The sequence below is a fragment of the Anser brachyrhynchus genome (assembly GCF_964034855.1).
Source record: "Anser brachyrhynchus genome assembly, chromosome: 11".
In the NCBI taxonomy this organism is placed as follows: Eukaryota; Metazoa; Chordata; class Aves; order Anseriformes; family Anatidae; genus Anser; species Anser brachyrhynchus.
The window spans coordinates 10,246,578-10,271,270 of NC_137706.1; the positions used below are offsets into that span (position 1 = coordinate 10,246,578).

Genomic DNA, 24,693 nt, shown 5'->3' on the forward strand with positions numbered 1-24,693 from the left:
CCCATCCAGCCCAGGAATACATTCTACAGAATGCACTGGACTCAGCCGTCCCCATTATATCATACTTGACTTTATCATGTGGCTGCTTGAGAAACTGCCGTTATGCACATGAAAATGAAGTTACCAAAGCAGAAAGTGAACCGTAAGCAAAAGCAACAATAAACTAGACAATTTGCACACTGAACTAATGCAACCTTTGTCCTAAAACAAGAATATACCAGTTTTCCATCCCTACAACGGTGAATCCTCTCAACTAGTCTGGGCTTTGCTTTGATTTGGACTGGAGAGGGCTTTGCTCCTTTTTTCTTCTCTCTTCCCCCCCTTTAAGAACAAGCAAAAGCGAAGAACGTACTTACTCAGTCTGTAACTATCAGAAAAGGCCACCTGGGCTGTAAGAACTGAAAACATACCCACTAGTAAGTACTGTCCAATAATCCATGCCTTGCACCATGATTTGAACTACATGAATTCCTACATACCAGATGCAGCTTTTCTGCTACATTAGTTATCGTAAGTCCTTCTACTAACAGCTCAAAAAACTCCTTTGTCTGTGTTACATTAATTGCTGTACTCTTAATATTCAGATGCGTGCTTACTGGTTTGGCACCAAGTAAGTTCTAGAACTGGACAAACCCTCAACCTTTTATCAAAAAATTATCTTTGACCACCTAAATGGAGGCAAACTACTCTGTGCCCACACCACTTTTCCTCCCTGAAGCACCCACCATGTCCATCAAGCATGGTATTTGGCCCGTCTCACCTGGGACCTACACAATACTTGCCGGAACTTCTCCAAGTTGTTGGTTTTGGTGTTCTCCGAATATTAACTGAGCATTTACAGCCCTACACCAAGGGCATGCATGTCCTTCAAGGTGTAACAAGAAGAGGCTGCCAAAGTATTCAAGAGAACCACGCCTGATGGAAGTTATGTTTCAGGACTGTCCCAAGCTGAGGGAGCCAAACTCCGAGTGATTCTGGATCACACCATCTGTCCCAGGCCCACGCAGCAGCTCCACCCTCATTCACTATTAGAGGGAACTAGTCTGCTTGCTCCAGAAATAATACCATGTGTGAACAGGCATGAACGTAGTGAGAGTGACCCAGAGCGGCATAAGGAGCAAACCAAGTTGTAAAAAAATGGATGTAACAGATTGCCAGCGAGTAATCGCTACACTGGGGAGTGGAGCTGGTCTCATTCACTGGAGACAGAACTTGCTTACCCTCCAAGCTCATAAAAAGGAGTTGAGTTCTCAGGTTTGTGGAAGTAGGATTCAAGAATTACATGGTTATTTTTCTTGCGTTCCTACACTTGAAACTACTTGCTAATTAAGGAGCAGAGCTCAGAAGTGTGTCCTCCTGCATTGTGGCAGATGAAAGGCAAACTGAATGCTCTAAGGAAGCTTGCTATGAGGAAACGTACCGCACTGTCCATGGATGAAAATCTGTATTATGCAAGTGTGTGTTGGGCTTATTTCAAAGATTTAGATGCAGAACACTGGAGTGCCTGTCATGCACATATCAGATAACGATTTAAAATTGGAATAAAGCCAATGAAGAGCAGATTAATTCAAATCCTTCAATCAAGTGCATCTCAAACCTAACAATCAATTATGTGGCTACTCAGGATTAAGAGAGCTTTCTGTGCAACAGTTTAATCCCACTTTAAAAAAAATGTGCCTGCTGGGGGGCTTCACAAAACTTCACTATTGACACTTTTAGACTCACTACCAAGAAAGGAATCAGCATTATTTGTATCTGCGAATAACGGTCTTAAGTCACCTTTAATAACACATTGCAGAGATTCTGGCTGTATCAGGAATCAAGAATTCAAAGAGATCAACACAGTACTGAAGCATACTAGAAAGTCTTTAATTGCCAAAAATCAGAAAGATCTTAATATTCTTTTGGGAGTCTGTAGAAACACCAAGACCAAAAAAACTAAAATAATTCAATTAAGTGTCTTTCAAAAAAGCGCTCTTCTTCAAAAATTATCTCCTTCATTGAAGGACGATGAATCTTCTCCCCCCCCCAGTGAAAAGGTTAATGAAACTAATGCCTAGTTTAAGCATAATTTATTACCTAAACCTAGCAGACGCCTCTACTTTAAAATGGAGACAGTTGCAATAGTAAAATTGGGGTATTTTAAACAAAGAAGTGACATAGCCATGAGAAATGGAAATATTCATTAAAAGGGACCTCTGAAGATGTTTGATGCAGCCACCTGCTTCAAGTCCCGCTGTTACCAACAGTAGGTCAGGTGAATCATGATATTGCCCAGCCTAGCCCTGAAAACCTCCAAAGATGGAGATTTAGCAACCCTCTCTGGCAGTCCTCCAAGCAGTAAAAATTGAATCAGAATTCCAACATGAAGACTAAATCAGAAGAGACAACATGAAGCTCTGGATATCATTAAGATGACCCTTACAGAACATGACCCATGTTTTCCTAGTTTGGGAAAGAGCGATTCCCATTCCTGTCTTATTCTTGGTCAATTTTCAAAACTCCATGTTAGAACATCTGGTAAGACACAGTTCTGTTCAACAACGTAATACTGTTTTAGAAAAAAACACTGTTTCAACATTCAGTAAGTGAGAATTGGACTTTTGTTCTCATTTTAAAAACCTACATATTTCAAAACAATATGCATAGCTAAACCTTACAAAATAATGGGATTCATGGTCATCCCCTTTTTGGGATCTGGAAACTTCCCCAAAGGGTCTAGCATTTAAGAATCAGAAGTTCCTCAATACTGGAATCATTAAAAAGTGCTTCAGCATCCCAAGAGCAAGGAACAAAGCAACCATTTATTTTGGAAACTTCAACAATATTTTAAACAAGGGACTCTAGTCTGAGGAACTTACACATCCCCACATTTACACTCAGAGTTAATTCTCTCTTTGTACCTTGTTGCAATGGAACCGTATCACTCACAACTTTTTAAGAGAAATTCTACCCTGAAAGCCAAACCATCAAACATGGCAAAAAACTATTTGCACGTCTGACCTATTTCCAACCACTGCAATGAGCTGATACACTGGTAACTGATTTTGCTTTTCTGTTTTCCAGATGCAAAATACAGGTTAGTCTTTCCAAGAGCCAAAATACTTTATAGTTTAAGTGCCTGCACTCATTTTAAGCTACTTTGAAAAATAGCTTCCACAATGCATATTAGACTGAGTCCAACTTTAAACATACAAAAATGCAACATGGGGAATTCTCACTTGTTGCCCTTACAAGCATTCTTATGTTTGGCTGTTTTAGCTTGGTTGTTTTGTTTTCCCTACCAGTGGACTATTTTTTACTTCCTTTTTGAAGAAAAACAGATTCATACCTGGAAGAATTTTGAGCTCTGCTTCATCACTGTATTTGGGGGTCCCACCACTTTCAATGATGCAGCGATAGAGTCCTCCATCTGTATCAGTAGCATTACTAATAATAAGAGCTCCACTTGGCAATTTAAATACACGATCATCCAGAAAGACTGGCTGACGATCCTGCTCCCACCTCACAAATGGTGCAAGGTCAACATTGACTTCACAGTTAAGGATTGCACTGTTTCCTTTGTAGACAGACGATGATTCTGGCTGACTGGTGAACCTGGGAAGACCTGCAAATAGGAAATACAAAACTTAGTAAAGTGACAAAAATTAGAGGTATTCTGAAAGTGACACCAAAGCTTTGAAGTACAGGCCAAGATTCACGAATCTTCTTTAAAATAAAAGTACAACGTTCTCCAACTCTTTAGAAACCTTAGAACTTGATAGCAAAGTGATAGTATAAAGGCAAATAAATCAGTTGTTTTAGAAATAAGCAAATGTTGGAAAACAGAAAAAAAAAGTCTTAGGAGTCCTCAAAAACAGGAGCAGACATGCCAGTAACCTCCACTCACTTCTCCAGAATTGCTACTTAAGGAATATATAGCACAGAACACAAACATCAAGATAGTATCTCTGCCTTGTACAGCATAATAAATACAGTTTGAACCATATTTTGTAAAAGCCATGGATTCTCATACAGCATTAACACAGATGCCCCCTAGTATACGCTGGGACACTGCGACACTGAACAGCTGATGCAGCACAAGAGAAGGCTTCGTGTACTTTCCACTCTGAAGTTTACAATCCAGGCAACATCTTAATTTACCACCTGCAGAACTACTTATAAGGAGGGTTTTCTTCCCCCTGTATTTTTAGATTTCAAATATTAAAATTAGAAGATTAGCAATGAAGAATTTAACCAAAAAAAAAATTAGAAATATTTTCTACAACCACATATAAGTAAAGGTTTAACTCACAGCAAGTAATGGTTTAGCTTCACTGAAATTTTAACCAGGCCACGGAAAGTAGCCTGAGGGCATTAAAGGACCAAATCTGACTGAAATTCAATGGAAAAGAGATATCCCTTTGAAGCTTTCAGCTCCCCAAAGCCTTAAGCATAGCACCATAAGGTAAAAATTGCATTTGTCCATAAGAAAATCTTTATCTTTCTCACATTAGTACCTTTGAGAATGAAGTCTCTTCACAAGATAAAGCTACAGCTGCAAAACCAAAACAGCAGCTCTACGCACAGAACACATTCATCTCCCAAATAAAAAGGTTTTCCACAACAACCTCCTGCACAGGATACGTGACAGAGCCTCTGACAGGAAGACCCGTGGCCTACGAACAGCTTCGTGGTTGTTTCGGTGCCTGGTGCTGGCAGTGAGGCCGGTGCTATGAGGTGAGGCGGGCGCCATGAGGTGGTTGCAGCCGGTTCCAGGCAGCCCCGCCACAGCCAAGCCCCTCAGCAGCCCGACCGCAGCAACAGTCTCCAAGAAGGATTTCTGGTCTTCTTTATGCTCAAAATTAATATTGTCACAGAAACAGCCTGTTGGCACTCTTGACATCTTGCCTTTCCTTCTCCCTTCCTGCTTCAAGTAGATTTTAAGCTTTTACCTTTCAAGTCACTACACTGTGTGCCTTCAATGCAGAAGATAGAAAGCAGGACTGGGTTACACAAAGGAAACCATCTGAGCACAATTATTCTGGCACAAGAGCAGAACCAGCTGGCTCTGGTAACCTCTAGTTCAGGGCTGCTGCCCACAGCCAGGACCCCAGCGCTGAAAGCACCAACACCACCATCTTGCAGGCATGGCTCAGCTCTCACCTTCTTTGCTTCCTCCAGCGAGCCGAACTCTGAAGTCCTTTATGCATAGCTGCCACTTCCAGAAGTTTGACTTCATCAGAAATGTGAGGTGCTTTACAATTCTTTTGTTGTTTCAAAAGGGAGAGCAAACAACCATTCAGACCATGGAAGCTAATGTTAGAGCATATGTGCATGGCAAAATATTGCCTGGCTCGTCAACATGAAGGGGAGGAAAGGGGAAGGACGAGTAACCTACCTTTTGTGCCCCAATGTCCAAGAAAGTAAAATACAAAACCACAGATCTTCCCAATCCTTGAGAACATCTGAACAGACTTCTGTTTCGACAAGTAATTCCTTCCTCGTACAGGTTCACCTCTAAACATTACATACTTCCCCCCCTCTTGGAGAACTATCTGGAGGCTCCTTCCACAACTTCACTCCTCTGAGAAGAAAGTAAGTTTCTAGTTTCCACTCCTACTGTATTTCCAACCAACTTCTAGTCCTTTGATCTTGACCTTGTTTTGGTATTAATTATTTTGCATCTTTGATATTAACCATTACTCCCTCCCTCTAAGGTATTCACATGAATAAAAATCTTCTTTCAACTTTCCTTCTGCTTAGTTAATGAAGCCACAATCTTCAGTTTCTTTTCCTCACTCCTCTAACCATCCTAGTTATCTTCCTTCAAAGATTCAAAATGGCAGAATCATTTGCGTAGGAAGGGACCTAGATAGAACATGGTCAGCTACGAGGTCAGAGTGGGTTATTCAGGGATTTGTCCAGTCAGATACTGAAAACCCCAATGCACAACCTATTGTGGAACTGCGTGCCTTCACACAGAAAAACTTTCTCCTCAAATCCAGTCAAAACCTCCTTTATTCCTTTGCTTCAACTGCTACCCAGCACCTCACCACTGGCTAAACAGAGACCCAACAATTTGATATGCCTATTGTCATTTAACATTTGATTACAGATGTCCAGGTTAGTATCACAAAATTGCTTCCTCGTGTCTACTGAAAATATCTTCCCAATAGATTTAAGAATCACATTAGCTCTCTGTACATCAGCAGATGATAGTCAATCTTGTGATCAACCAATATAACTAGACTTACCTATAAAATCACCAGTCCCTCCATCCCAACTTAATACAATACCAAGGATATTGCTGTATCTGCATGACTTTGCACACTATGCTAAGTTTCACCATCATTCAGTCTACAGCCTCATTTAATTGTTCCTATGAGACCAGCAAGGCTTTAGCAAGAGTAACAAGGTCTTCCAAATTTGCCACACTTGCTATTTTGCAAGCATCTCATTCTTACACCAAAATAAACGGCTGATGAAGATGTTAAACATTATCTTTCCAAAACCTAGTCTCTGAGGCCTCTTTCCATTCTGAAAATTTCCCTCTCAATATAAGCCATTAAGTTTTCATAATTACCTCAGATTCTTATCAATCTCAATATTCTCATTTAAATTTCCATCATTTTGACCTTTAATAATTTCTAACAGGAGAGCATAACAAAAGGCTGTGCTGTGGCATGCCCATGCTGCTCAAGACATCAATTGCTTCATCAAGAAACCCAAATGCAAACCACAGACAGAAGTCATGTTACAGTTTAGCCTTCTGTCCATCTTCCTTCGTCTCAATTACCCTCACCTTCAAAATCCTTCTAACGAGGACATACTGTTGGGATCAGACTAATTGGTCTAGGATCACCCTTTCCCTTTTCAGGCACACATTCTGCATCAGTTATTCTTCAAGAAGAATGTACTAGCCCTGCATTCACAATTCATTAAGAATCTTTACTAACAGACCTGCAAATTAAGCCAGTTCTTTCAGCAGCCTGGTAAGGAGATCTGGACTTCCTTATTTTGTCAGATGAACATTGGGACTTCTGGTTTCATCTCAACTGTTGAAATTTTTTTTTTCACCCTGTACAATCATTGCATTAGCAACCTATAGCATATGTGAGAATGTTACCGGAGGACTAAAGCCCTGCAATTTCTAATATACAGTTCAATTACACTTTATTTTAAATCGCTTGTAAGTACTATTCACTTTTAGGGGCAGAAAGGCATTGTATACTCTGTTGTGGGCAAGCCCTCCATTAAGGTTAAATAAGCTTTATTTAAGATGGTTTCATTACTCGCTAGCAATGAAATTACAGTTCCTTTTTCAGGCCATCTTAAATGCCAGTAATATCTTTATTTGATCATACTTTTGTATGGTTTTATGATATATAATTTTAACCCAGGTCATAATTTTGTCTTAAGAGCAATTTTCTCTTATTCTAGGATTACTTGCAATTTGCACTGCTTAAAAGTCTCCATTGTGTAGGAGGACCCTTTTGCTTTAACCAACAGACAACCACAAAACAGTGACGACGTATTACAAAAAGCATTCAAAATAAGCTTTAATTAAAAATTAACTCTCAGACTTGTTTATAAATACAGCAACAGGTCCAGAGCACTGGCATACATCCCCATAGCAGTATACTACTAGAAAATACCCTGCCATCCATCAGCCTAGAGTCTTTCAACTAAAGAGCTTTTCTTTTCCACTTCGAAGTATCAGTAGAGTTCCTGCATTTCCCTAACTTTTTAACATAGTTTTCAAAACCATGCCAGCTAATTCAGTTCATTTGAATTGTGAACACATTTTTCGAGCTACTCTTCAAACTTAAATTTTTGAAAAAAATGATACATTTTTCTCATAACGGTTTCTATTTCCCAGTCACTTCAATCAACACATCAAAGCAAGATGATCTATTATAATGAAAATTAGTTAGATATCTAAGGAGAAAGCAGCACCCACTCTTCACCCACATGTTGCAAAGCATTCAGTTGAAGATATTACCCCAATCATTTACTAAATGAACATAATGATAAATGATACTTCGGGGTTCTGATATTAAAGATAATTTTTTCATGTTTGTACGTACATTAATCATTCCATGGCAGCACAAATATATTATGTATCGATTTTAGGACACTGAAGGAAAATACTCCTGACCTAGCAGGAACGTAGGTTAATAAACTCAATTTGGGAGGATGACTTTCCATTTGGAATGTTCACTACAAACTGGCAGAAGAACACATAAGCAATAGCGTGATTCTCACATGTATACAATAGAAATCAGATGCACCACAAACTTTAAATTTTCTTCTTGGACAATGCAAATGCAGGGGTGTGGGAGAAACAACCCTGTCCCTATTTTCTCCTTCCCTTTTGTCTCTCCCCCCACCAAAAGACCAGAGCAATGGTAGGAATGTGAATGAACAATCTACTTAATGCAAATTTGTTCCATTCAAATTGTATTCCCAGTCTAAGCATTGCTGAGATGTGTGGCCCATTGTCCTGACTTCTGAAAAAGCAATGACGTGCCTAGAAGAGCAGCAATTCCCATGCTCCTGGAAAACACAGATGGTAAAAATTCTGGCTGTAGTCTGCTGCCTTCAGCAGAGCCAGTATTTCATCTCCTGTACTTTCCAGGAGAAGAGGAATTCATTACACTGAGCCAGATGCTAATCTAGTTCAGCAGTCTCTCTGCAGCCACGGACAGTGCCAATCATTTCCAAGAAGGCTGGAAGAAGAAAAAACATTCCATAATCAACAATTACTAAACTACTCACTCCTGTGACAATGTTCCTCCTGATTTCAGAGGAACTGCTTACCTCCTGCTCTGAATACCGTCAGCAGTCACTGTAAATGTTCAATTTTTATTTAATGTGGATGCTATTACCATACACGTTTAATCCTCTTTAGAATCCTACTAACCTTTTGGCATCAATCTTGCCCAAGCAAGACTGCAAAACAAAAGTAGGGAAAAAAAGAGTAACTTGCTCTTCTCAAGGGCAACAGATGGCTGCACAGGAATTCACTTTTTCCCTGTCTATGACAGGTTTGTATACCCTTACTACACAGTTACAAGCCTGCTGGATCAAATTTTCACAAATATTTTGTCATGTGCTCGAGTCTCCTCCATTGCTACTCTACATAGCAGATTTTAACACAATATTTTAAGAATTAAACAGTCCTGAAACACCCTACTGTACATGTTTACACAATTAACTGTTTCCCAAAGCTGGTTTCTGGCTTTTTTATGATATCCCAATGTACTCAGCAAATATTTTCTCCCATTTTTCCCTGATTATTTCTATTGCAGTAGCTGCATTATTATATATTATATATATTATATATATTGGAGTAGCTGCAAGTTTTTCCAAACTACTGCTTCCCAAATGCCTACCACAAAAACACTCTGTTGCCCAATCTCACTCAAGTTTCTCATACCTTACCAAGCTTTAACGGTATAATCTACAAATATTGCCACCTTACAGCTAACAGCTTGCACCTTACGATCCTTACACATTAACCTGTTCTGTTCAGACACAAAGAGAATGAGAATGATTAAACAAACCACTGATAGCTTTCAGAAATTTTTCATTTTCCCCCAATTCTTTTTCCTAATCAAATTTGAACTGAAACAAATTAATAGCTCTATTACTACTTTGTTTATTAAAATAGCCTCTTGGGAAACATGAAGATTTTAGCAACATACGTTGGTGAAAGTGTATAGAAACATGATGCCCTATTGTTAGAATTGCTACAACATCTGTTATCCTCTAGTGAAGCAGCGGATCTCAAAGATGCCGCATATTTTGTTAGCGCATCAGCTTCGCACCCGAACCCTGTTAAAAAATTATTAAGTCCAGCCATCTGTGGACACTTCATTAAATTATCACAGCTCCTCTTCTTTTCCTTTGCTTGAACATTATTCAGCATCATTTGTCTGAGTGGCAGAGGTGTGAAACATGTTTTAAAATACAATTTTGTTAGTAAGACATACTTCTTCAATCTCACTACCAAACAGATTAAGCTTCATAATTGCAAAACATTCATGGAGAACAGAAGTCCAGCATTACCTGAATTAAGATAAGATCAGATGCTTCTTATATGGAATATTCTTAGAATTACAACTGGGAAAAAAAAACTTAAAGGTCTCGTTGGCTAAGCTAAAGCAAGAAGCGTGTGGAATACAAAAAAAGCATGAAAAATTTCAGTGCATACTCAGAATTCTGACTCTCAAACACAGCCTTGGTGAGATACTTAACATAGCACATACTGACTTCATACAGTAGTGATTTATTAAGGTATGCCATGACCAGAACTGAAAAAGCAGGGGAAGAAGGAGAGGATGTCACTGTACATATTAGTAAGAACAAACACTAACGTATATAGCTGTATGCATGTGATGTGCATACATACACTAACCTGGTGTGATGCCTGATCTTTGAAAGAAGCACTTGAACCAGAGATCTCCTGAGGTCCCTTCTGAGCTCAATTATCCTATGGTGCTATGACCTGGGGAAACTATACAGAAAACTAAATAGGGATAAAGGAACAGCCTCAAAAACATTTCACAATGCTGCGTAAGGAGGAACAGAATTACATCTGCCAAAACAGACTTCCAACAGGGAAAGTTCAAGCAAAGCTGATCATGCCCTGGAGCACAAGGTTGGATTACAGGAATTCTCAGGTTGCCATCAAGCCCCTTGGACTTGGATCTGAGCATTGCCACAGAAACACAAATTAAAAAAAAAAAACACAAAAACTTAAGAGGGTGCTTTGACTGGTAAAATACATCAGAATATTATTAGGTTTTACCTGGCAAAAAAAATAGTTTTTCATAGAAATTATTTGAAACAAAACACATTTTATAGTTGTCCTTTATGTACTAGTGATATTACTTTGCAAAGTTTAATATCCTGGAAGCCCAAACTGAAATACAACAGCATAATACAGTCACGCAGACTGTAGAAGAAACTTCTTTCCACATTGAATTAATGTCAACATGCACAATAGTATTACAGCTCAATTTTGATTTTCAAGCAGAACACACATCTCAGAGCATCTTCTGACCTCAGCCCAACACTGGAAACAAATAAATAAGATCCTGACTTCCTAAGGAACTGAAACAGCTCTTTATACCATATGTCAGCTGCCGACTCCTCTCGTGGATGCTTGATGAAAAGAAATGATACAGAAGATAATCCTGGTGAAACCACTGGACTTGTGACTGACAGCACAATATTGAGCATGAGACAGGTCACATTTCTAGAAATGACTTTATGATGCTATTTTGCCAAACACTACCTTTGACAGAAGTCCTAGGGATAACAAAATATTAAAATGGACCAAGAAAAAAAACAGACATGATGTACATCTTGATACTGTATTAACTGGGGTACCAGTTCCCAACTCTAAAAACTGTAACACCTGAGTGCGTTTGCTCTGTGCCATCACAAATCTGCTGTGAGGATCCAGGCTCGCAGCCTGACAGGCTGCAGCTCTGGGAGCAGCCGTAAAGCAGTGTCATGAACAAGTGAGGCTGGCTCTGAGAAAGGATGCACTCCTGGTGCCTGTAACTTCAAAGCGAAAGACAGGGAGAATAAAGAAATTGGTTGATTAAATACTGTTTGAGTTGGAAGAAAAAAGTCGAGCAGGCTACCAGCATGAAGAATTTCACATTGAAAACTGATTTATCATTGCTCAAACATATTTGCCCTTTCTGAGCAATGGAAATGCATTTTGACAGCAGGCCACCAACAGGAATGAAAAGCAGACAACCTCACCATCTTAACAAGATTGCTCTGCAATTGCAGAACGCGTCCTGGCAGAACTTCTATGAAGGCAACTGAGTGTGCAGAGGTATTCAAGCTGGGAGTGAAGCAGCTACAGAAAGCGCTGACATGGTAAGGTTCAGCTATATTTAAAAAATAATAATAATAATTGGGAAGAAAGCAATGTTAAGTGGGAAGCTAAACCAACCTTCCCTGAAAAAAAAAAAAAAGTAGCTTAGAAAGTCTTTGGAGGAAAAATAAAATAAAAATCAGAAGTTAAGAATTCATCTTGGGAAGGTATTGAAAGTGTTTTTCAGTGCAAGGACAAGACTAGAGAATAGACCAAGGCTAAACAGAAATCCAAATCCAACCAGGTGACATCTAGAAGAGATCAATACACTAATTCCAAGAACTAAATGGGAGCAAAAAAGGTGATTCAAGCAAGATCTTCAAAAGTGCAGAGGTGGTTGATGATGACCATAAACCACAAGGAAGGAAGATGGGGCTGGGGTGTCCACTGTACAGTGGGAGGTCAGGCTCAGAGTGCTGCAAGAAATAGTGTAGGAATACAGAAAAAGTGACTCTGCTATGGTGTAGCTAAAATAATAGGATTAAATTAAACTAAAATCAGAGACAGGGCTTGTAATTATAGGGGAAAAGAATGGAGAAGTGCCAGGACCAATAGCACTCCAAGGCAGCAGGAAAAACTGTAGTATCCACAACAAATTTCATCTGTTTAGATGCTGAGAAATGTGGTAAGTAGACATTTCTAACAGCACATGTAAATGAAGAGAGGAGGAGAAACCAATGGAATAATTTATTTGATACTGTTGAAGATCACTCTAACAGGGCAATGAAGAAAGCACTGCAGGGTTTTAAGGGAAAACCTTAAGATAACATGCAGATTGCCGCAGCATTTAAGAAACCTCAGGTCTTGATCAATAGAAAGCCTTACAAAAAAAAGTACAGGCTCACAATTACCCTTTCTAAAACAAAATCAATAGCCGTAACAAAAGAAGAATAGGATCTGAGTATTCTGGTGAAAGAAAAGAGCTTGACAGGTTAAATAATTTTAGATCCAAGCGAGGCTATCAATTACGAAAGCTCATGTGAACAAGCTATTCAAAGAAGATTAATGCACAGAAAGGACTGCCAGGATAAATTTATCATGAAACTGGAGGAAAGATCAGAAAAACTTTCACAAGCAACTCTATAGACAGAGACAGCTGGTACCTGAAGACAGACATTTAAAGATGGGAAGTAACCTAAGCAATTTCGCAGAAAAACATAGAGAGCTGACAAATAGCAAAGAACGCTCCCCAAAAATAAAGTACCTGAAGACTGACATACCAAGAGGCAAAAAAAAAAAAAGCAGAAGAATGACCTTCAGTAGAAGCATTTAGAGCATTTAGCTGAAAAAGATGAGCTTAACTAGATTATTTGCCAGAGCTGTGGATCAGTCACAGGGATGAGGATTAAAACAACAAAGATCTGGATTATCACGCCACTGGCCCTAGAATCATGGACACTTGCTAGAAATTAAGTTCATATATATGTATATATATATGTTTTTTTTAAAAAGGTCTTTCAGTAATGAAGCCTTTTTCTTGGCTTTGTGTGTGCAGACTACGAACACTCACAGAAGAGCATACTGATGGTGCATCTAATCCAGGCCTCTGACTTCAGCTGCTATTAACAAAAGAAGAGCAGCACCTTTGCAGAAACCTATAAATTAAGATTTTTCTCCCCAGTGTCCCCCAAAACAGGGGGGTTTATATGCAAATAAGAAGGGTTTTGTTTGGTTTTTATTTTTATTTCTAGTGTAAGTATATGAATGATGAGACATTTGTAGGAATATTGCCAAGACCTCAACCTCACTGAAGTCAGACATAGCAAGCTTCATAAATTATTTTTCCTTATTAAATATCATTTTCCTCCATTTTGTTTCCTTTTCAGTGTTACTGAACTACCTCTTGGAATTTCTATTCTGAAAAACACACCATTTATCACATACACCCCTGCCATGATCCCTCCTAGCCTTAACCGCTGTTGTGTCATCTTTCATTTGGGTAGGTGTGATAGCACAGATTCTTATAATTTTCAAAATGTAATACTCAGTTGATCTTAAGTCTGAACAATGCCATTGTGGAGATCCATCACTTTTAGCCTGTCATACTAAAGCTGAAATATCTTTTTGAATCCCACACTCTAAGACACAGCTAGAAAAGAATACAGGCAGCGTATGTAACTACCATTTGCCTGACAGTTTAGGATTTGGAGTGAGCAATCTCTGCAAAACTTGTCAAGCAAAATTACAAAAGGGATTTCTGGTGCTGACATGCAGAACAAATAATGAAAAAAATATACATTTGAGTGAAAATATTAACAAACGGGAAAGCCAATCTAAACAACATTCATCCAACTTTATTGTTCAGGGGTGCTGATGAATCATCAATAAACTCTCAATTTTCACTTCTGAAAAACCAAAACCATGTAGAGTCATCCATCAACAGATCGTCTACTAGAAACCCAAGTGACTTTAGAAAAATGAAATTTGGGAGTGAAGCTCCCTTTTACAGAATTCATGCTTCTCCTGAGATAAGCCTTACTGCCGTGGTATTTTCAAAACCAAAAGGCAAAAGGTCAAGATTTGAACATATACTGCACAGAGCTTTTTTTTTTAAAAAAAAAAAAACATCTTGATGTCATTTATAATATAAAGCCAACTTTGTCCACTAACCAGCACGAACAAAGGATACTGTCTTTGCTAATTACAAGGCTAATCCTTAACAGTGCAAGTTCCAAAATGGTAAACCGATAAAACTAATCATCCTGGTTTATAATGAAATGGAATGTTGTATTTAAGATAATGCCTCATTAAGAAAATAATCTTAGTCTTAATGAATGACCAGAGGCTTTAGAGGTTTCAGTGCTGCAGGTCTGGGAATCAAAAAGACTAGCTACCACAACCATCTTCAACAAGAAGGAAGACTTCCACTACATGTACGTTAGCTGGTAATGGAGATGTGAGATTTCACTAGTTCAGCTTTTTTTCCCCTGCACCTACCCATCCGAGAAAGAGATCCATAATCCCTCTTCCTCTCTCACCAGGCTTCGTTTCACTGCACAAAACATTACCTCCACTTCTAGAAAATACATACTAGTTTGCGTTTTCCCGATCAGTAATATTAAATTGTTATAAAAGCAGAAACTTCAGACATGGGTGTTGCAGATCTACTTATGCCCCCTCAGGACTCTAAAACGAAGACGACTAGTTAACTGGATACACAAGATCTTGAAAGTGCATGCAAAAATAAGGGGGACAGACCAATTGCTTCCTAAGAGGGAACAGATCCTGGATCAGAAGTGACATCGTTTTTTTCTAGTCTTACACTGAAAATATGTATAACAGGTCTGAATCTGGATCTTTGCTTTCAGTCCCAGTCCTAATAAATATCTTTTTTCTACTTTAACTGGTCAAACTGGATTGTAAGAATTCAGAACTACATATAACCTAGAACATTTCTTGCCCTCTCTAAACACTGCAGTTTCTACAAACAGCTGACAGAAACTGCAGTTTTGTAAAAACAACCTTTCCCATACTCATGGATAAAAAAGCATTTATTTTCAGAGATAATTTGTTATAGAATGAAATGGAAAATGCAGATGATTTTTTCACAAAGACATACTTTTGTGAGGAAAATTTATCACCCATGCCATTTACTTTTACTGGTTAAGTGTTCTTAAGTACCATTCACTGAAGTGTCTATGCTCTTATGTTTTTTCCAATTCAAAAGGTATAGAAAGTTCTTTATTCACAAAGAACAAGTTTTTCTTCCCCCCCTCTCTTAAGGGAAATAAGTAATACTGAGTATTCAATCTAAAGTACTGTAGTTTCTGACTACATCTCCAAGGAGCTGGAAGAAGCACACAGTTTGTTCTGCTCAGCCACTGCACTAAGCTTCTCCGTTATCCTTCAGGAATGTCACACATACAGTAAGATACAAAGTTCTCTTGAGATATCATCTTCAAAGTTAGGCAAACTTTAAGAAACTCGTGCAAATCCAGAACTATATAACCTGCCTATTTTTATGCAGTTCTTGGTAGTTATAGCAAAGATAAACATAGAATTTCAATCCAAATTAACATTTGAGCAAAACCCTTCTCCTCTCACCATTGCTTACAGATAAAATGATAAAATGATTATTTATGTTAAGTACCCAAACACTAGAAAACGCGAGAAGTTCCCACAACCACAACACACCTCTTTAATGATGTTCCTGGCAGAGCCCTGGCCTTAATTGCAAGCACACATCCACCCAGGTCTCCCTCCCCTCCACCAGCTGTGCTCACTGCAGGTCCTTGATCTTCATTTCTTGGCCACAGCTTCACCTACCACACACCATCCCAAAAACGTAATGGATACAGAATTTTCTCTGTGGTCTTTCTTCTAGGGTACTCATTTAAAGCATCCTGGTACATTACAAAATATAATACTTTAAATTTATTGAAGACAAAATCTTTTGTAACCCATTGAGGAGAAGTCAGATCAGTGAGATCTCCCTGAAGTCGTAATGAACCAGCGAGAGAAGCAGGATTAGGCATTAGCCATCTCCTGACTCCTAATTCAATTAATTCCTCCAAACGATGTTACATTAAATGCGGCAGCAGTTGTTCATCGAGGCCTCCTGTAATTTCAGTGGCAGTTACACAAAGAGCTCTTCTAGCCATCAGCTTGGAAACCAAAAGCTTGATAAATTCAAGACACAAATAAAGCTTAAAAAGGCAACCAGGAGTCTGAAAACGGGAACAATTTCTCAAGTGAAGTTCTTTCTCTATATGACATATTGACATCACGTAAATCACATTGGTCAAATACAGGTCAAGAGCCCGATGTCCCCATTTTTGAGGGGTTCTGTGTAACATCGTGCAGCAAGCTGGAGAAGATAGTTAACAGCCTTCTTCCTCTGGTCTTCAAGTCTCATGCTCACTAACGAGCCTGTCCTTCTTCTAACAGTAATTCCAAAATGAAGGTTTCAAAACACAATTTCTGTGAATATCTAAGTGAGCTATTTAGATATTACTTAATTAAAGGGAGATTATTTAATTGAGGAAGAAGAAAAAAGGTCAATAATTTAACATTAAGAGCTTTTTGAAGGAAACTCAGTCATACCTGTAATTAATAGTAAGGCAGCAACTGCCTTTTATATGAGCAACTTGTTACAGCCAAGTAAATTAAATATAAAGCTCAAAGCCAAGTATTAGCAAATGCAGACAAATGGAAGACTAAGAAAAAAACCAGATGGATTCACTTGGGGAAAAAAAGACAATGGATGAAATAAATGTTTTAGTGAACAGTCTATAAATGGCTGTGTAAAACCAATAAATCCTTATGATGAAGCTCACTGCCACTGTCACTTCACACCTTCTAGCTCTTTGTATGCCCATTCTCTTAATAAAAGATTTATGAAAGCTTTAACTAAGGAGTAGTAAACAGTGACTGGGAAAAAAAATTACCTCAGGGGCATTTTAAGTTATCATCATCATACTTTTTACTAAAATACATATAAATTTATTTTTCCAAGATGAATTACTTATACAGTTCCCCAAATTTGTATATATTTTTTAATCTGTTTTGTAGAAGCTATTGCAACCCTTTACCCTTCTTTAGGCATAACTGGTACTTAAGTATCAAAGCCAGATTTGCATTTCAAAAAGCAATTAGAAAACACACTAGTAAGACACTGATAAAAAAATGTTGTGGCTTTACATATATTAGCCATTTCCTTTCACTTTCCCTAGTTAAATCCATCATAATAATGGCAATACCCATAAATTAGATGGGCAATGCAACTGCCACACTTTAAAATCCCTCCCTTGCTCTGATGTTGGTGCAGTCATATTCTGATTTGAAAGAAACAAAACAAAGATGCCTTTAAAAAGAAATAAATCTTTTCACAAATCCAGTTTAGAGCATGATAGTGGTTGGGTTTGCACAGCAGGAGGATGAGAAACAAAGAAGGAAAGAAATACTGGCAGTGACAATGTCAACCTGATTTTGCTAAAAAAACAAATATAGAAGAACATGTTTCATAGAAAAAAGACAAATTTCCTGAAACAACTGATCATTAAAGATAACTAACAAATTTCATAACATTTGAATTTTGAAAAAAGAAATCAAAGCTTTTCTGCCAGACCTACTGTAGAATGGGAAATAACTTACTATCAAGTTCTAAGAGCATACAATTTCAAATTAGACAAATCATCCTGATTTAAAGTGTTTTTCATATTTTTTTTTTTTTTTAAATCATAGCTTCTGAAAGTTTACGGTTTTGGTGTTGGTTGTTTTTTTTGTTTGTTTGTTTTAGAGTCACATGAGAAACCAGTTTAGAAAAGGGAAAGAGCAACTTCTTTTGGAGACAGAGTTGCCACAGAAACTTCGATTCTTGCAGCCTGAAGAAGCCTGAAGAGTAAAGGCTTCTCATCTACTATCAGGTATGGAAAAGGTTCTTTAAAAGCACATTGTCAAATGCACTACAAACATCAATTTTCCCATGCCATGACAAGTTCATAGTGCTGTGTCAAAAACATAAATTGAAGGAAAAAGCCAAGAAAGTAGTTCTCTAATGAAAAGTATTAGCTCACTGTCTGACACACTCGACACAGGTAGTGAGTGTGTTTGGGTTTGATTTTTTCATGCAATGGTCGACTAAGCACCTCTGTCACCTTGCAACACCTTGCGTTATCAATACCTGTTGTCATATTGGCAAGAGCTGCTTCTTCTGACATTCAAGATTTAGACCAGTCCAATTATTCCAAATCATTCCAAAAACTAATCACAATTTTAAAGTCTGTTAAACCTTTGCACAAGATTCACAGCAGGTGGACTGTTCAGCATTATCCATCAGCTGTCAGGGAGAATAGCACAATTGTAAGACTAAAAGCTCAAGCCCTACATGTATATATATTTACATATATTTATATATAAAATGATGTAACACTGCTTGGTTTTACTGCCTGTTTCTATGCCCTGACCTCCCTAACCAACCAGAGTTTGTCATTTTCAGGTAATGAAGTTATTTAATGATTAAATAGCAGTTAAAATGTGCATAATATTCTCTGATAAAGAAATTAAGTGCATCACAGTGCAACATTCACACATACCATAGGAATTCAACATAACAGTGCACAATTAAGAGGAAAATGAGCTGCCTCCCACTGTTATCTGAGACCAGCGAGAGACTTTACCACACTAACTATCCCCACAGCTAATGCATCTCGAAAGCTTCCAATTACAACAAAGATGGGGGAAAAGAAACATTAAGAACATACCTGATAAAGCTGTGGAATCCAAATGAGGTCAATAAAAACAATATAGCACAGTTAGAAGGGAATATTGCAAACCCTCTGGCAACCAAAGCTACCCTTTCCCCTGCCCTCAAAGGATTTAACGCTGTGTAAGGGCTTGCACAGCTCCTAGTACTGCACTCATTTTTCAAATGGGCTTTCACACATCTGCATCTCACATTTTGGAGCAGAAAAACAACTTAAGCACACTGCAGCCAGAGGATGCTCTTGTGCAGGTTTCAAACTTAGCAGGAGGTTGTAAGGCAGTGAAGAACAAGCATCAACAGCATTTTGTCCAGTCCTGAACAAAAAGGTTACCATTTTTATTCCCTGTGATTGACCAATATTCTGCTAACGCAGCTGGTAGGCCAGTATCAGAGAAGAAACTTTGTGTAGTAAACATCTGTGTTAGCTTGGGTTAGACAATATTTTAAGGTTTTCCAGTATACGTTTTTTGAAAACTAAACTCACTAGAATTTATTTTTCATTAGTAGAAGGGTCTTGAAGACTATCCTTTTTAAAACTATTAATTAGAACAATATATTTTGCATTGATACAAGAAAACTCTGAAGTTTTAAAGGCATTTTGGAATATTTTTTTTTTTAACCCCATTAACCTTATGTAATGATCATATGGACCAGAACAATAACATAAGCATGACACTGAGTGATCTCCTGGAAAGCAGCAGAACTGAACACAAACAGCAATGCAAGAACATGGTAACGGCAAGAAGGTGGTAATAGTCTGAGATCACCGTTAGACCTGCTTTTATTGTCCTCATTGCCAGGAAACTTAGAAATGTATTTCTCATTCAATAGAGATTCTGAAAGTCACTTAAGGTATAAAAAAAAATGCAAGTTTGTTTATTTGCCGCATTTCTGATGTTTCACAATGCTACAAGCTAACTTAACAGAAACAACATCTGAATATAAATGGCAATGAGCAGCAGCTCTGGGGATGCTGTACCACTAGTCAGGAAGAATTCATTACCTGGAGACATTTATTAAGCAAAGAAAAAAAACTGTTTGAAAGGCTGGTAAACATCGTTAGAGAAACAAAAGAAAACTGCTTCACAGGCTTTTTTTTTCTAGTCACATTGCTTTACTTCAACTTTTTTTGTTGGTTTATGAACTCTCACTCTTACAAGGTAATTCTAAGTCTCTTGCAGTTGTACTTTACAAAACAGTTACATAACCTGACAGCCCCGAGCCCTGATTTAAGCAAAAATAAGCAAACGTCATTCTGGGAACGTCATCACTTTCCCAGTCAAACTCTTCGCGCTTGCCTGCAAAATTCACCTGCTTTTCAAATTTCTGAAACTTCCTTGTTCACTCCTGACACTCAAGAAACAAACAAACAAAAAAAAAAGGCAAAGCCCAAGCATTCATGTTTTTTCCACCAGTCTTCTAGTTCTTTGGGGATTCTTCACGTCATTGGCTTTTAGAAGCTTCCCAAATGTTTCATGACACAGAGGGCAGATTAATTTCAACACACAAGCCAAATAAACTTATCTTTAATATTTACACATAAAGAAAGTAAATGCCCACATTTTATTTTTGGCTCACTCTAAGCTGTGGGAAATCTTTGTAGTGATTAGATGTACCTGACTTTTTTCTTAATCCATTCATTTTAATTTTCCTCATCTTCAGTATTTCTTGAGAAATACCCACACATTAAGCCACTTACATGAACAGAATGTATGACAAATTTCACCTAGTTAAAACAAAAAAAAAGGAAAAAGGAACACAGAGTCCTAATTTCATTGGTAAGCGATGAAACTATCTTTTGCTTTCGTGGAAAGCTTCTTCTCTTTTTTGGAAGAAAGAGCATACATTCTACATTATCATGCTGTTAGTTATACATTAAAACAAACGAAAAACTACGCAAAGAAACCCTTACCTGCTACCATGAGCTTTGCTGTTCTGCTTACAATGGTCCCCAGGCTTTCCACCGTTGCCACACACTGATAATATCCTTCATCAGGTTTATTATGCTTGGAATGCACCACACTGTTTATTAATAAAGACCCATCTGGCAGCAACTGGCGACGGTCATCTGACACCAAGTTTAGCAAAGTCCCATCTTTTTTCCACTCAATTTTTGGGGGGGTTTCACAGTAAGCTGAACAGTTCATTATAACAGATGCTCCGCGAACTGACAGAATGTCCATTGGCTCCACCAGAAAGTGAAACGGAGTGAAGGTCCTCACAATGGATCCTGGAAAATACAGAGCACACAAAACAATTTGGGGGTTAGCCTTCTGCCTTTCTTTTTTTTAAGAACATAAAGCACATCATTTAAAAATATTCAACTGTACATGGAAACTCTCAGTTCTTGCAGTATCGTCTCCCTAGAAACAGCTTGGTCTGTATGACAGTATTTTCTGCTAACTACATATACCAATGAACGCTTGAAACTGAAGTCAAATCTTTCACGCCTAAGACATACTGGTTTGTTCACGCTGAAATTGATGTGGTCAACAGTCCCGAGCAACCCATTACACAGAAATCTGCCTCATCAAAACTTATGCTGTTAATTTATGTGCCCGAATAACACATTTATACAAACAGCATGTACTCTGAGGACTCTCTTCTTGGCCTTTTGTGGTATGGGTGCCAGTAACAGCAGTGCATGAATTTGTTTTGTGTAACGAAGATTAAGAAACATTAAGAATAATTCAGCCCTCGAGAGAAAAAGTCTCCAATTCTGAGCATAACACGTCATGCAAGAGCCATAAAACATCTTTTACTTCTATTCTAGTTCAGGATAAACACAATTACTTCTCTAGTTTAAGTATTCCCAAAAGACATCTATAATTAGTGTCTACTTTCCATTAAGAAGTGAATTTTAATTACTGTCTTTCTAGTGTATTTGGTCAAGCAGAAAGATTGCGTGTTAGTATCACTTGGACTTGTTTTAACTTAATCATCCATGGAAAACAGAAGGAGGAAAGTTTCTTTCAGGAAAGAACAGCATAATGTTGATTTGAGAAAAGGGGGGAAGGGGGGTCTTTGTTTTTTTAAAGCCAACCTTCCAAAATAACATCAAGGCTCCCCACTCATACGCTGGCAAGCTCCACCTCTCTTCCATTTGGGGACTAAGGGTGGACATGTGTACAAAACATCATGGTGATATAAATGGGAGCATTTATGAGCTGCCTGCCAACAAACCAAACTAAAAGTACATGGAATAAAAGGTTAAATTGGGCTAAAAAATCCATTCTAAAAATTCCAAAATTTTGAGGCAGGCCTCAACTTCAATGCAGAGCTGCACCAATTCCTCCTATCTGTATATAAGGAAGGAAAGCTGTAAAAAGGGAACGCATGAAACAAAAACACTAGCTGAAAAAAAATAGACAAGATCTCTTTGCAAGAGCTGGAAATTAACTATTTTCAGTGGACGCAACAACTAAAGAATAGTCCTAATGAATGAAAGCATCAATGAATTATGCTTTTTGATCCTAATGAATTAAAACATCTTCTACAAGCACAGTGTCTACTACAGTACTCTCAGCATGAAGTGACACACTTGGACTACCCTTGTTTAAAAATTTTAAGAATAAATTGAAGTCACATGCTGAAAACATATTGCACAAGGATGTTCTTTAACAACTACAGAAAGGAAGTTTGACTTTACATAGAAATGGATGTGTGACATTCCCCTTTACAGAGCTACTTACAATCACTGAGAAAACAAAAATAGCTTTTAGCTAACAAAAACCTTACAGTTTTGCAAACAGTTTTTTTTCACTAGGCTGTTTAGAGACTGGAAAGGCAATGACACGGCTATCACTTCTTTTCTTATTTCTTTTATCTTTTAAAAAATAGTGCAAGTGTTGTTCATCATTAAGCTATTTGTTAGTAGGTGCTCTAAAGGAAACAAGGGAAAAATTGGTCGGGCTTTCAAGTCTCTTTATAGCTCTTAAAAGGGAAAAGAAAATCTTGAACATGAAGTGAGGGTATTGCTTCTTAATTCTATACAGCCTTTAAGTTGAATATTTAGACAATATCACAGTGAATAAAATCCTGTTCTGCTTTCCTGCATAGGAAGCAAGAGCATTATTTTTATCTGTTTTTTTATCTGGTATTTGTGTAGCAGAGCTACCCATCAACCAGTTTACCATCAGTTACTGGTTTACCCATCAACCTGGCAGCAAGCAACACCCAACACATTAAGGATGTGTTTTTCCTCGTAGGCAATTCTCCCAAGAACTTAAAGGTAACCTGTAACACTTGCGAAAGGCATCATAAAAAAGGGTCTAAATGAAGATGGACAGATATCACAAACTGATGAGCAGAGACACAAATTTAAGCTTATGGTGCACACAATAAACCCGTCAGGAAGGGGCATAAAAATACTTGCTAAAATAATTTCACTTTTCACAATAAGGTCAATACTGATATGCTTTAAAATGTTATGAGGAATATGCATTTAATAACTAGATTTGTTTCAGTAAGTGGTAGAATAATTACCATGCATGTGTTTTTAGAAAAAGTATAAATAGGTGGGAAGCCTTTACTTGTAAAGGCAGACTGTCCTGTAAGCATTTTAGCTTCCTCAGTCACTTGGGGGTTTTAAGAGATTTACCTTCTCAAATAGCCTTAATTAACAAATTGATGCAATTCTCACTATCACTGAAGCACACAAAGTCCCTCATCTCCAAACAGACTTCAGCTCCCCTTGGAGAGGGGCTCAGCCTTCTGCACAAAGCCTATTGTCTTCCTCCTCATGATTCACAGAAACTTGAAGATAAGGCAGGAGGGGCAGTGTGAAAGAAACAACAGATAAATTATGCTTTTGTAGGTTATATCATTCAGATATCATTCTATAAGAATTCAAAGATGAAGTAACAGAGAAAGACAGGCTTCCCTAGTGACAGTACTGGTCCTAGACAAGATTAGATCTGCTATGTCACTATCCAAATCCTTGAGATTTTGTCTTTCCTGGCGATAAAGAAGCAAAAAAAACAAAAACAGAACAATTATAAAATTTGTACGTGCTTTTGTAACTTTGATTTGCACACACCCACCTACATGAGCACCTGCTTGATTCTGTGTGCAGAGTTCTGAGTTTTGGCTCTAATCTACCAGATGTGGCAGAAAGGTCACAGGAGCGTGAAAATACTTCTGAATGCTTATCAGTATAATCTCATCCACCATTCCACAAACCTAAAGATTTTCTCTAAATTAAAGATTCAGCCTTACTGCCATGGGTCTTCCAATAGGAAGCCTTCTATGCAAGCCAAGCTATCAGCCTTTCTTCCTCACTTACAAACTCTGTTTTTTCCAATAGAGGTTCAGATCCTTACCAGAACAAACACAACCACACAGTTTTGTTTTTCTCTGCCTTTTTTGAGTTTTCAAATAAAACCTAAAAAAAAAGCCACAGAAGTGGTGGGTGGGAATCACCAGGAAGTGACAGAAGCCAATTTTAGCCATGTCTACATTGAGGTAAGCTTAAGTTCACTTGCGAGAGCCCCTTCAGCATCAGTGTACCCATTTTTTCCCAGGCTCAATGCATTAGCTTAGATCCATTGCTAGATCTGAGCTGTCATTCTTCATTTTCACTGTTTCTGTGACCAATCACACTAAACAA

The 24,693-nt window shown here is 38.0% G+C and overlaps 1 protein-coding gene across 12 annotated transcripts in view; it reads right to left on the reverse strand.

The window, feature by feature from the left end:
* NEO1 (neogenin 1) overlaps window positions 1-24,693 on the reverse strand; it is a 192,112-nt gene that overhangs the window by 113,511 nt on the left and 53,908 nt on the right. For all 12 annotated transcript variants that reach the window (XM_080607273.1, XM_080607275.1, XM_080607282.1 and 9 more), the window contains exons 2-3: window positions 20,998-21,315; window positions 3,332-3,607 (exon numbers count right to left, since the gene is read on the reverse strand). In XM_080607273.1, coding sequence (XP_080463399.1) covers window positions 3,332-3,607; window positions 20,998-21,268 — 547 coding nt within the window. In that variant the 5' untranslated portion in view covers window positions 21,269-21,315. The remainder of the gene's footprint in view (window positions 1-3,331; window positions 3,608-20,997; window positions 21,316-24,693) is intronic.